Below are 14,687 nucleotides of genomic sequence, written 5' to 3' on the forward strand. Positions count from 1 at the left end.
ACCTGAAAATGTGATAATAATATTAATAACATCGCTTTTCTACCTGCCACCTGAAAATGTGATAATAATATTAATAAAATTTTCTAACGAGACAGCTTCCTGCTACAGAAGCACCTATCCCATGTTCAGTGGAAAGTTGTATAAATAATGTAATATTGCTGAATACTTCATATCAGGATCCAGAGTTCTGTTATAGAATAATATTACCATTGGTGAATGAGGAAAGGTTCAGTATCTACAACTCATGGAAATGGTTCATCTTCTTGATGGATTCATTGGATGAGTGTATGTGGAGAAATGGTACTGGCCTAGGCATTCACGAAAGGCCCTGGATAGTTGAGGTGAAGAAACAAGTGTTGGAGCTTCCTGTGCTGCATTGCTCAATGGGAAAGACAATTGCTGGCACTGCTTATTCTGAAGTTCTGATCAGAGATAACTACGCAGTATTTTGCTCCGTTAAGCCAACTCAAACGATCTCTACTCAAAAACGCAAAAACATGTTCTTGGCAAAACATTTTCCCCCTTCTTTCAAAATGAAGTCTATATGACTTTTATGTTTGACCCTCTGCACAATTTAAAGGGGCCATATGTAAGATTTATACCTTACTACTAGAATAAATACAAGCATAAATGACTGGAAAACATCTACAGTTAAAGTTCCAAATATTGTTTCAGTGCTGGAGATATTCCCATTTATCTGTTTGCATTGACATCTCCTCATACTAACTTTAGACACTCAAGGTACAAACCACCCAACCTTTAATCACCCAGGACTAGTTAATAATATTCAGGGCTCTTCCATAAGGGAAGAGAAGGAGAACATTTGTGTTATGTTTAAATTCAGTCTTGATGAAGGCAGGATTCTACACAGTGCCTTTTTAACAATTTAATTAGCATTTTATTTTGTCCCAAAATGAATGCCAATCACATAAACACAGAAACTCTCAACTGTCATCGTGAATGGCTAATGGAATTTAATGGCTAGAATTGTATTTAATTGTATAGCTAATTAACATTTTAGTTATGAGAGTCTTAAGGGAACGTATTTTTACGGTCCTGAAATCGTTGTTAGTTTTTGGTTTTGTTTTATTGTTGAATGTGGTTTGAATGTAACATACTGCTTTTTAACTAACTTTAATGAAGTACTAGGAATATCAAAAAACTAGGAACATTAGTGTAGTTAAAGTTCCTCTAGTGGGAAAAAATTGGTAAGCTATGTTTCAGTATAGCGTCCCCCAACACTGGTTTTTAATAAAACAAGCCTGTACAGTAATTAACAGAACAAAATGTAGCCAACTGGTCAGAGTGATCATACAGCGTGCCCCACGTGGCAGTGATCATTTAATGAAAAGGTTATGCTTCTCGAAATTACAATTTCAGTTTAAGGATAAACTTGATTATTCCTTATAAGATCTGACACATGGTGGCCTGGGTTCATCGAGTGTTTCGCGGAAGATATGTTTAATTCGTTTAAAGACGTACGGACGTCTTTTATTCACCAGCCCACTTACAGTCACGTGAAAGAATGGGTGTCCAATGAGCTGCCTCGGAAACAAGGCACGTAATTTTTAAACGGAGTGGAATGCAAGTAGGGGCTAGTGGCTGTTTAGCCGTAGAAAATGTCTAATTTATGTCACTGCTTTGAAAACAAAAAGCTTTGAACATTGTGCTATTTTTAAAAGTTGGTTTTCCTCGTTTTTAACTCAAGAAGATGAGTTCTCAGATTGTCACTCCCGGTCCATACAGGGCAACCAAACTGGTAAGCATTAACGTTTTTTTTTGTGGATAAGTTAGCAGTACTCGATTTCTTGTTGTGGAGCTAGTACACTGCATGCTATTGTGACGTTGGCTAACTTGGCAGCTTAATAACGTTACAATACAATTTGGTAAAATAACGTATCTAATTAATTCATGTTACCAATGTGCAGCCTCTTACGCACGTTGGCTGGCTATGTAGAGAAATATTTGATGTTTGTTTTCTTTGCAGATCAGTCATGAAACGCGAACAAACGCTGTCTTGTACAGTAGTAGTAGTAATAGGAACAACGTAACGACCTACTGTAACTCGGGTAGATGAGAGAAGTTTTATGACTTGTTGCTGTGGGTCAGCGCTACTATAACTACCACTCCATTCCGAATTTAGTCTGTTTACGAACGTTATATTGTGAAAATACAGTTGGGTACGAGACAAAATATTACGTTTCTATTGGAGCAACCAGGGGATGTACACTGTAGCACTGCTACACGGAATGTACTGTACTTAAACTAACAATAATAAAACTGACAAGCAACTGGAAATGTAAGGGGCCTCATAGCTGCAACTATTGTACTAAATACATAATCCACATACCAAAAACCACTGACAAATTATTCTGTTACCGAATTATTTGTAATGTAATTGTTAGATATATCATTAAAATACTAAAATGTTAGTAAATACTAAAACGCTTGTTGACCGACATTTTTAAACACTTAATGTTATTGGATTGATATGAGGATTTATCAAAGAACCTGGTTTATCCTTGGAGTAGGGAAATGCATGATTTTGTATGACTCGGAGTTAGCGTTCTAATATGTATTTCAAACAAAACGCGGCGCAGTCAAATGTGCTAAAGAGCGATCAACCCCAATGTCTGTGACTGTTTCGACCATTCCCTACATTTTATATCTGATTACCATTTGATTTCGCTATTTGGCCGGCATGTCGGGTGGGGATGACAACAATGATTTGCGCTCGCGGATCCACGTGCACGGCGAGTTTAGTTTGCATGAAAGAATGTTAGCTAGTACCTCGCAACAGTATTGCAAACTAACATTTTACAACATTATTGCTCTAGGATTATAAACATATATTTTAAGCTTTACAAATACACTTGGAGGAAAATCGTTGAGGATCACTGCTTTATACCGTCGTATCTGCTGAAACTAACGTTGATTAATTAACCTTTGCAGTGGAATGAAGTCACAAAGCTATTTCGAGCCGGGATGCCTCTGCGGAAACATCGGCAACACTTCAGAGTGTATGGGAACTGTTTTACTGCCGTGGCAGCTGTCGACTGGTTGCATGAACTGCTCAAAAGCAATAGTAACTTCGGGCCAGATGTCACTAGGCAACAGACTGTCCAGCTGCTGAAGAAGTTCCTGAAGAATCATGTGATCGAGGATGTGAAGGGTAGATGGGGTACAGAAGATTTAGAGGACAACAGCCATCTCTTCAAGTAAATATTTATCTTTATTTACTAATTTATTTATTAATTTTATTTGAAGTGGTTGCTACAGATCCAATGAACTTCTAAACAAATAAGATCAAAGCAAAACGTAGACTTAACATTTGTATCTGTTAACTACTTATTGCCTGCTGTGTGTGTTGTTGAATTGTTTTTCATTAAAATCTTTGTACTTACTTGAATGTCCTAGGTTTGCTTCAACCTCTCCTTTGAAGCCCATTCCCCACCATCCTCCTGCATCAAGGCCAGGATCAATAAATAAGTTCTCGTTGAAAGAAAAGGAAGGCTTCTTAAAATTCAGGAATTCCAAAAAACCTGACAGAGAGACTTTAGTAAGTGACTTTATGTTCAACATGTACCTTTATTATGCCTATGGTATAACTTTGCTACATAATTGACAGAAATCCATTGTTTTTTACAGGAAAATGTTGATCCTTCAGTACAAGATATTGAGACGGAGCCTTTGATTGAAGTGATCCAGCCCAAAGAACTAACAGAGGAAGATATCCAGAATGTGTGGCGAAGCATCACTCTCACACAGTAAGGATCCCCACTTACTTAATTTAAATCATTCTCTGAAGTTGTTCTTGTATCGCTCAGCTGGAAAAGCATGCTGTTTACAATGGCAGGATTGTAGGTTCAATTCCCACGGGTGGCCAGTATAGGGTAGAATGGTATGACGAGAGTTGCTGTGTACAAGAATATCTGCTAAATGACATCTAATTAAATGTAGGTAGAATTACTCCATTCTTAAGCCATTTTCTGTTTTTAGCTTACAGAAAACATTGGGATTGACCGCACTTGAGGATGTTTTGGACCCAAGACTCGTCAATCCTCAAAATATTGTGAACAACATGACCAAAGTGAACAAGCATGGTGTTGTTACGCTTGATGACAAGACTGGTATATTCTTTCTCTGCTTTATTTGTCCTTCTGTATAAATGTGCACTATGTAAGACTTATTCTAATTTGTTAGCCTTGTCTCCACAGATGATCTCCCACACTGGGTTTTGTCTGCAATGAAATGCCTTGCAAACTGTAAGCTTTTACAGTATTTATTGTAACTGTTTTTTATGGCATTTCTGTATCGAGATATACTGATCGGTGACACATTAAAGGAAAAATCAACAAAGTCTCAGTAAGGTAATGGGCCACCACAAGCTGCCAGAACGGCTTCAGTGTGCCTTAGCATAGATTCAACAAGTCTCTTATACTCTGCTGCAAGGCTGGAACACCGTTCTTCCAAAAGATGTTCTCTCATTTGGTATTGATGGTGGTGGTGGTGAGCCTGGTCTAACACATTGGTCCAAACTGTTCTGTTGGTGTATTCGACCCATGCATTCGCCCACTTGTCGAGAATGGCGCAGTGACCAAATTACTTTTTCCACATTTCTGTAGACCAGTGCCTATAGTTTTTAATTCTCAAATGTACATTTGTCTTTATAATGAGGGTTTATGTACTGCAACCCTACTAAAATATCCCTCTCTGTGTAGTTCTCAACAGACTGTTGTTGCTGACCGCCTGATCACTTCCTGCATTGGCATTCTGTCACCTGGGAAAGAGCTGCTCTTCTGTTTTTCCTTACATTTCCCATTAATACATGCGTATCATGGTCATAGGATGTGCGCCTCTGACCGCAGTTTCTGACCCCATTTACTGATGTCTTTCCTATAGATCTAAATGCAAGTGTAACTAGTTAATGTTCCTGTTAAAACACTTGTCAACTCAGCAGTCCTTTTTACTGAAGCTTCTGCTATCCTTGCCTCTTGCAGTCTTGGTCCATAATTGTGGTCAATTGGGCTTTTTTATATACGCCACAGAGTGTTGCTTTGTGTCATGCAGTACACCTGTATGAACGTTTCTCTACTCGTTTATTCAGGTTTTTCCTTTTAATTTGTCACCCATCAGTAGATGTTACCTTATTTAAAAAAAAAAAAACAGGCTCTCAGTATGTGTGAACTTTTGCTGGAAAGATTTGACCATTCACTCAGCCACTCATCCACTTCTAGGGCCAAAGTATGACTCCAGTCATCCATCCTATCCTGGTTTTGAGCGGGATGTGTTTAAAACAGTCTCTGACTACTTCTACAGCCTCCCTCAGCCTCTTCTCACATTTCAATACTATGAGTTGTTTGTCAACGTCTTGGGTATGTATGTTTTTAACAAACTATTTAACTGAATAGTGTTGTTAAATGGTTTGAAGGAATGGTTTTAATGCATTCTCTTTTCAACCCTAACCTGAGGTGTTTTTAAAACCAGGATTCATTTGACCTTTCATACCATTTGTCCTCTGTTAAAACTTAATGAACGTTGCATTCATTTGTAAATGTTCAAGTTGCGAGCTCAACTCTTATGTTTATTGGACTCAGGCAAATCTTTTGAAGTTTGCTGTATTTACATTGACTATTGTGAAGGGGGTTATACATTATCAACACATATTCAGATTGTGAATGACACTTTCTTTGAGACATATCTTCACTGACTTCTCTAATTTATTAAGATGCATAAGACTTTATACAAGCAGGCATGAAACTGCTACTGGTTATGTTTTATATGAGATGATGTGACCTCCACTGCTCTATGTGGCTGTGACTGTTGTAACTAACTCAAGTTTGTCTAATTAGCACTTCCTCTTTCACCCTCAATGTGCCCACTTGCTTGTTTATGTCCTGCTGGCATCACAAGTTGTAGTCCCCCGCAATGATTTTGGTGAATATGCTGCCTCCATGGCAGGCTTTGCTTACGTGATCTGGCAGTCATTTTTACAGGATAATTTATTTAGGTGAAAGCTGTAGAACTCTGTAAGAAATTGTTTTCATAGCCTATATCTCAATATTTTTATTTAGTGGTATGATGGTGCAATATTAGTTTTTGCCCTAAGCTAACTTGTTTTGATTACTTTGTATTGGGATCCACCCCTGTAAATGGCATTTGCCCTTGACGTGTGAGTGGAGGAAGACCTAATTTGCTCCACTCCTTTTTGTGAGAAATGTTTGTACATTTATTCTGGCACTGAATTACTATCTGCACAACTTGATATGCCAGATCTATGGACAAGGGTAGCTTGACGCAATGTTAGATTAATGGCTGCTATTGACCAATAAATATTAACAGGTGTGTGTGGGGTCCGGCACATCTGTCAAGACTGAATGTATGCTAGAACATTCACATCAAGTACATGGTATTGCTATAACATCTTAGTCAAATTGGCTCCCCATGTTGAAATTGGGCAAGCATGCTCAGGGATATTCATCTTGTTAACCCATGTGATACCACAAGCAATATGTGATAAACCTTTGTTAGAAATGTCTTGTTACAGATATTTGGCACAATTGCACTGGCCCAGGGTGGCGTCATTCGTGGGGATTACATGTTTACCGTTGCATTGTTTTATCTTATTCCTTGCTAGTTTTATGTGGCTACATTGTGGTTCCTAAAACCCAGAGAGGAAAGCGGAAAAACCAAGAGGAGCCAACCTATCCCCAGCCTGCAAAAAATCCGCATATGAATGGTTCCGTTAACCAGTTCAAATCTACTGAATGCCTGCTGTTAAGCTTAATTCGGAAAGAGGCTTTTGAAGAGGGTGATTCGCCAATGAGGGATGTGTTCAGCTCAAGGGTCCAGTCTACGTTTACTGCTCCGAATTCAGATTGTGCCAGGAAAATCCCCCAGATGAACTTGCCAGGCCGACGGGCAAGTTCTGGGGACATCCTGGAAGGCAGCAGTCTGAACCTAACCAAGTCAGAGAGCAGTGGAGCTGCGACAGTCAGGCTCGGAAGACCCAGGAGCTGCTCTCTCTCGAGAATCCTCGACGAGTCAGAGTCTGACTCATGCTCCCAGTCCAAGTTTTTCCAGTCTGCCGAGAGTCTGGCATCTAGTAACAATAGCAGGATGTACAGTACCCCGCCTCAGAATACAACAGACTCTCTGCCAGATGTCTGCCCTAATCCTGCACCCCAAGTCTTTGTCACAGAAACTTCTAGTTCTGAAACCATTTCAGGTATCATTTCTCAAAAGGACATTCATCACCGCTCCAAAAGTGAAAGTGCCAGAAGTAACATCTCACTACCAATGGACAACCTTTCAGTCAGTCAGAAACTCAGGCCCATGCGCCCAAGGAGTATTGGTACCTATTTGGATCTAATTGAGTGCAGAGAGATGTCTGCTAGTTGTCTTAGTATTAACACTCCGGTGGCAGAGATCACCATGAAGCCAGACTTCTCCTCTGTTATTGACCTGAGAGGCCCCAGTTTGTGCAACCTGAGGGCCAGCAGCACAGACCTGAGAGCAGGGCCCTCTGTTAGCAGGCGCTGTCAAAGCTCTCTGGACCTGTACAGGCCAACCCTTGCTTTGCCGTTTGTCTCCACTTATGCACGCCATCTGAGTCCTGAGCAAAGTAAGCCTACGTCTGCATGCTTGTGTTGTTTTGTGGTTATGCTGCATGTGTAACACCTGATCAAACATTACTTACTGAACTTGCACTAATATAAGGTGAAAATTGAATTTGTCTTAAGTGTATTGCTATGTACAATTGTATTATGCACTTCCAGTATGATGTAATATTAGTAATGGAGTTCTAGCTGTAGTGAATTTATTTTACCATTGGGATATGACATTGATTTAATCTAGTTGAAATCACACTCTTAACTTGCTTCAATGCTTTTAATATCCAATAGCCCAAAGCGTGCTTAATACACAGCCTTCCACTTCCAGTAGTATAGTGTTGTGCGTGTGTGTCTGTAAAGGTCTCCTCCAGCCTGAGTTGGAGCGGGTGGCCATCGAGGCGCTGCAGCTCTGCACCCTCCTTCTGCCCCCTGCCAGCAGGAGGAAGCTCCAGCTGTTGATGAGGATGATATCCCGGATGAGTCAAAACGTGGATATGCCTCGGCTTCATGATGCAATAGGAACACGCACACTGGTGAGGAGAAATGCAGGTTTTTGCTGTTCTATACAACAAACTTGACAAAATATTTAATGAAGTACAAAATTCTTGACAAAATATTGTGTATATTGCACCTTGACGTCAAGTAAAATTGTGAGTATATGTAAATGTACTTGCTGAATGGGGGCGATTATGAAAACCGACTGTAATAATTACACTTCAATCCCATTGTTTCCAGATGGTACATACATTTTCTCGTTGTGTGCTGGGCTGTGAAGAGGAGATGGACCTGGATGAGCTGCTGGCCACCAGACTGGTCTCATTCCTAATTGACCATCACAATGAGATTCTTCAAGTGCCTGTCTATTTGCAGGCTGCTGTCCAGGACCACATTGCCTACCTCAGGAAAGTACAGGTGTAGTATGTAATTCCTTTTTTTTTTTCTAGTATGGCATACTTTTAAATTCTGGCAGGTTTGAAAATAAAGGTATCCTTTGGGAATGTGATATTTGGGGTTGGGTTAGACCGATATTTTTTTTCTCTTCTTACACTTCGAAGAATGTTGAGGTTGCTGCTGGTCAAGTAAGTTCTAGCCAGCTCTTCTCAAAAGCAGGAAATCTACTTAACCACCCCAAAGCTGGCTTGTTAGTTATTACATGGCTATATGTAGTAGGGATGCACTGATCCAATACTGGCATCAGGAATGTGTCTGAAAAATGTGGGATTGGGTTTTGGCAACAGTGTGTCTATGTAATGAGCTAATGCCACAAAACAGATTCTCATACCAATGTGCTGTGAACACAAGTTCTTGATAATAGGCAGACCAGAAACATGCAGGTTATGTCTTAGTACCACTAGTTAAACTAGCAGTAGCAAACTTTGCAAAACAAGTTTTTCAAGGGATAACCGTAGAGTCGCTTGAGCTAGCTAAGGCCCGGCTGAGCTAGCTCAGGAATCAATAGAGAATCGGTATCTATGCATTCCTAATGCATAGTAACTCTTCAAGTCAAAATGAAAATTGATAATTGTAACAAATACATTCCATAAACCTCATTTAGGGACTGTGGGTTACTTTTGATTGTCTGCATTCTCTTCATGCAAAATGTTTTTGTGGATTTGTATACCGAACTATGGGTAAAGTAAGATAATTATTTCTCATTGTGAGCAAGCTAGTTTTTTGTAAACCCAACTTGGAAAGTTGTCCGAGTTGTGTACTGAGGAATTTCCCAGATGTTCATAATTGGAATATTTACTCATTAATGACTAGCAATTGCACTAAGCTAATTATATGCTACACCTGAACTTTCTTCAAACTGCATGCAAAGACATCAAAATGGTTTCCTTCAGTTTGTCTAACTTTCCTGAAATCTCAAATTTTTTTGTACTTTTCTCTAGATTAACTATCCAGGTAGTGGTGGTGCAGGAGTACCAATGCCCATCTATTCCTACTGCAGACAGGTCAGCACCAAGGAGTTTGAGGAGCAGAAGATGACAGTGTCCCAGGCTGCCATCGCTGACCTGCTGGAGAACCTGGTGAAAGACAAGAACATGTCTGTGAAGGATAGAAAGAAGAAGCTTAAGCAGGTAAGGAGTTAGATCAGTGTTTCTTCTGGAAAAATGCTGTGGCCGGGGGGTAGTTCTTATGATGAAGCAGTTAAAGCATCTTACCAGGAACTGAAGGGTTACTGGATTGAGAGCTGGCCATGTCAGGAAGTTACAGTTGTGCTCAAATACCTGATAAACCTGGAGTCAGCATACCCATAGTTCTTAATCCTGTGTTGCCCCTTTAGCGTCAATGACAGCGTGCAGTCTTTTCTAGTAGTTGTCAACGAGGCCCTGAATTCTTGCAGGTGATATAGTTGCCCATTCGTCTTGGCAAAATGCCTCCAGGTCATGCAAATTCTTTGGTCATCTTGCATGAACCGCACATTTGAGATCTCTCCAGAGTGTCTCGATTGATATTAAGGTCAGGAGACTGTGATGGCCACTCCAGAACCTTCACCTTTTTCTGCTGTAACCACTGGAGGGTCAACGTGGCCTTGTGCTTAGGGTCATTATCGTGCTGGAAAGTCCAAGATCATCCCATGCCCAGCTTTCATGCAGTAGAATGCAAATTGTCTGCCAGTATTTTCTGATAACATGCTGCATTCATCTTGCCATACATTTTCACAAGATTCCCCGTGCCTTTAGAGCTCATGCCGCCCCCCCCCAAAAAACATCAGTGAGCCACCACCATTACTTCACAGTGGGGATGGTATTCTGTTCACTATTGGCTTTGTTGACCCCTCTCCAAACATAGTGCCTGTAGTTGTGCTTATAGTTGTGACCATAAAGCTCTATTTTGGTCTCGTCACTCCAAATTAGTGTGCCAGAAGCTGTGAGGCGTGTCAAGGTGTTGTTGAGCATATTGTAACCAGGCTTTTTGTGGCATTGGCACAGTAAAGGCTTCTCTCTGGCAACTCAACCATGCAGCTCTTTTTTGTCGTCATATTTTGCTCCTTGAAATAACCACACAGTCTTCCAGAGCAGCCTGTATTTCTCCTAAGGTAACCTGTGTGTTTTTTTTCTTTGTATCCTGAATAATTCTTCTGGTAATTTTGGCTGAAATCTTTCTTGGTCTACTTGACCTTGGCTTGGTATCAAGAGATCCCTGAATTTTCCACTTGATTGAACAGTACTGACTGGCATTTGCAAGGCTTTGGATATCTTATATCCTATTCCATCTTTATAGAGGTACCTTGTTCTGCTCCCTATGGCTCAGTAACAAACTCATTGACTATTTATACACACACTAGTTGCAATTTAAAAAGCCACAGATGTGGGAAATTCACCTTTAATTGCCATTTTCACCTGCGTCACCTTGTCTGTAACACGGCCAACCATTTAAGGGTATGTACACTTTTGATCCGGGCAATTTGGTTGATTTGTTGTTATAAAAAAAAAGGAGCCAAACAATTGTGAATTAATGGCTTCATATGATCACTATCCTTAATTTTTTTGGATTCAAAAATCAATGCCAAAATGTAGCAATTTCGGCCAGGGTATGCAAACTTATCATAGCAGTTCCTTGCATCTGGTGGTTTTGGTAAAAATACATAGCAAAATCTGTTGGATGAACAAAAGGCAACTGGTTTGTCCAAAATATTTGTTCTGACAGGCGGACATATGCTACTTTGTAACTATTAACTAGACATTTTACTTGACCAAGTAGCCAAACCTTAATCCTGCCATAAATGTTGAAGGTAGTTAGTACATCATGTGCACACTTATTCTAATGATTTTCAAAGTAACTATTTGTCTAGCAGCCAAACTCATTAATCCTAGTCATATTAACAACCCATGATAGTTGTTGCATCTTCAGCATACTGAACTAATATTTAAATATATAAATTACTTTAATATGTAGGATTAGTAGTGATGAAGTGAAGTATGCACAATGCCCACCGAAAACAAGTGGGTATACTGCATGTAGTCTTTATTTCACCACTTTGTTGTTAAAATATAAGTAGAGTGGAGATATTACACAACCCTTTTAAAAATATTTTTACAATGTCAAATGCAATTCTTTGGTCATTTTAGAACTTGCCTCGTGCTGTGAGCCAACAATTAAAACAGCCTTTTCTCTATTTGCAATAGCCTACATTTAACACTTGGTAGTTTGACTATTAATGTAGTTCAAGCGAATGTGTGGATTATGGAAAGGGTGGAGAGCACAAAGCAGCTCGAGGTGTCAGATATGGCTAAATGTTTTATCCCCTTTCAAGATCTTCCATTCATTGAATAATTGGGTTGTGTTAGCTGTTGTGAGCATAGAATTGCCAGATTGACAAATCAAAAAACAACGTATGTTTTTCCTTTATTTAACTTCACTGCTTGCAAACCCCAAAGCTTAACTACAGCAAACTGTAGAACACATGCCATGATGTTATTATGACAAGTTTACCTTTAATGGGCAATTTATAATGTTGTCATAACCATAGTGTTTATGCATGTTCTTCAATAATGAAAATTTATTAATTTTGACAATCAAACTTAAATGTATTAAAGGGTTAAGCTGTTTATTGTGTGGATTACTTTTAATATAATTATTTTTTATTATTAACTTTCTCAAATCATCCCAATGCACAATTTCAGAAATGCAGTATTATTTGAAAGTGTAATTAAAAGCAATTTCTTTTCTTTGCTCAGTTTCAGAAGCTCTATCCCAACATTTATGCTCGCCGGTTTCCAACCACGGAGAGTGAGGCACAGCTTTTTGAAGGTAAACCAAAGATCAAGCCACCAATGATGATTAGTATGAAGAAACCAAAAGCGTTTGGTATTAGAAACTGAAGGTACAATTGGGATGCAACTGTTTGTGTGTCGAATGTTGTGTTACTGCCTCAAACTAGGCGTGGCAGATCAATGAAGGAAGATGGGAGAACGACATGGGAGACGACCTCTGTTTAGACTATGTAACATGTCTTTGTTTAAATTATGCAATATATATATATTTGTTTTTGTCATTAAAGTTTTAGTTTGTCATTTTTAAATACTTCAATAATTGTCTTTGGTAAATGAAACGTTTTGTATTAGTATTCATAACCATTATGGGTGTATACTGGATAAGGGTTAGGGTTACTTACTATTTGGGAGTGAAATACATTTTTATATGGATCCACATTTACAAAGTACAGTACCTTGTAGGAGTATATGAAGTGCTTGTAATTTCTTTGTGTGATGTCAATGGTTCATGTAATTTGTCTGTGTTTTGGTATTGCACTTTTCTGTAGTCCTTTTATTTTTTTATTTTTATTTTTTTTAATTATTATTACAATAACATTCTTTGAATGTTGAGCTCAAACAGTTAGGTAAAGGATTTTTTTTTTTTTCTGTCATTTTACATCAACCTGCAGCTGCACCTGTCAGTACAAGGAGCAATACATGCTTGAAAAATATACATCTACTGTGATCTTTAAAGCATTTAACCTTCTTTATTGGGGACTTTTTGATTCAGTTTGATGCGGTTTTCTCGATACCTTTTTTAGATTTTCTGACCTCTAAAGAGCTACCTATAACATGTTATGACCTTTGGATGTGTTATGTCTATGCAAAATCTGTTTGCTATGCAACAACCTGGAAAATAAAGTCAAAATGTAAAATGAGCTTAATAATGCAGACATTTTTATACAAATCTTGCCTTAAGTTTTCAATGGGTTTAAAGTCAAATAAATAGTTTATCCCATAGTCATTTTGTCTTGCAACAGAAGTGGAAGTAATTTTGCTAGTCCAAGACAAATGTCTTGTCACTCTTGAGATACAATATTTGATGATGCATGGAATGTGTATAATCAAAATTGATAAGAAGTCAGGAGTAATATTTAGCCGACTCATTGGACCTTCTCCACCTTAAAACCGGAATGCTATACCCTCTTGGTTTTCATGCCTACAGAGTGGCCAGTTCCTTTGACACATTGAAGCTAGATACTACTGGTGTTTTCAGATGACGCCGGCAGAACTTCAAACACCAGGAAGGCCTTCCTCCTCTACCTCACCAAGCTGCGATTGACCCATGGTAATGAAAAGGTCCTGTTTGATTTTCCAGATGAGTCTGAAAACCTCTGTGATGGTCTGAACTGAATGGGTGAGCCCTAAATTCCTGCGTGTCTAGGCCCACCACAGCTACATTTGGAAGAATGGACACGTTTTTTTGTTTCTGGCCATTTTCGGCCTGTAATCGAATCCCCAATTTCTGATGCTCTAGTCTAAAGGCCAGTTTATTGCTTCTTTAATCAACACAAGTGTTTTCAGCTATGCTCACATAATTGCAAAAGGTTTTTCTAATGCTTAATTAGACTTTTAAAATGATTACCTTGGATTAGCAAACAAGGAGCCATTGAAATACAGGACTGATGGTTGCTGATAATGGGTCTCTGTATTCCATAAAGAATCAGCCATTTCCAGCTACAATTATTTCCAACATTAACAATGTCTACACTATTTCTGATCAATTTGATGTTATTTTAAAGGACATTTCTAAGTGACCCCAAACTTTTGAACGGGAGTGTATTCAGAAGTAGGATGAATTAGTCATAGGCATTTAATGGAATTGCAGGTTACAAACACAAATCTGAACTTGAGGAAAGGAGATGTTGAGTGACAGCAGGTAGTGTATGTCAGCTACAAAAGAGGTTTTGTAATTAGCACTTTGATATTATAGATTTTCAAAGTGACATGAGGCAACAAAAAAAAAGTTCCAAAGAGGCTAAATAGTATGTGCCCAAATTGCAGGTTCATCACATCACAAAAACAACCAAATTATTCAATGTGCCATGAGGAACAAAAATCATGTAATACAATAAAAATGTAAATGTATCTAGTAGATAAAGATGTTTTCCAACAGTTAAACCAACTGTTGCTTTGTTAATTGTGGGTTTTTTTAGACACTGTTCCAGAAGCTTGCGCAAGTGATCAATTGGATCAACATGGTGCCTGAAAAGGCAATTGCATATGGTTTGCATTTTTTCATCAAACCAGTTCCTGACTGCAAGTTACCTGTGGATGAGTGCCTTGTCATTCTGGAAGATACATTATACTT

General features: G+C 38.8%; 1 protein-coding gene across 1 annotated transcript; it reads left to right on the forward strand.

Moving 5' to 3' along the window:
• The first annotated feature begins 1,553 nt into the window (after positions 1–1,553).
• depdc1a (DEP domain containing 1a) lies at positions 1,554–13,254 on the forward strand. Its single transcript, XM_010871903.4, has 12 exons — positions 1,554–1,759; positions 2,953–3,218; positions 3,418–3,559; positions 3,649–3,767; positions 4,000–4,130; positions 4,218–4,265; positions 5,238–5,375; positions 6,638–7,624; positions 7,974–8,146; positions 8,349–8,525; positions 9,506–9,694; positions 12,299–13,254. Exons 1-12 carry the CDS (start codon positions 1,712–1,714, stop codon positions 12,440–12,442), a joined length of 2,562 nt encoding a protein of 853 aa, XP_010870205.2. The 5' UTR covers positions 1,554–1,711; the 3' UTR covers positions 12,443–13,254.
• Positions 13,255–14,687: the final 1,433 nt, after the last annotated feature.

This window comes from Esox lucius, chromosome 8 (assembly GCF_011004845.1).
Source record: "Esox lucius isolate fEsoLuc1 chromosome 8, fEsoLuc1.pri, whole genome shotgun sequence".
NCBI classification, from domain to species: Eukaryota; Metazoa; Chordata; class Actinopteri; order Esociformes; family Esocidae; genus Esox; species Esox lucius.

Coding starts and splice junctions, on each gene's coding strand:
- depdc1a (XM_010871903.4), top strand. CDS start 1,712: ATGAGTTCTCAGATTGTCACTCCCGGTCCATACAGGGCAACCAAACTG. Junction 3,560..3,648: donor AACCTGACAGAGAGACTTTA/GTAAGTGACTTT, acceptor TGTTTTTTACAG/GAAAATGTTGATCCTTCAGT. Junction 8,526..9,505: donor CCTACCTCAGGAAAGTACAG/GTGTAGTATGTA, acceptor ACTTTTCTCTAG/ATTAACTATCCAGGTAGTGG.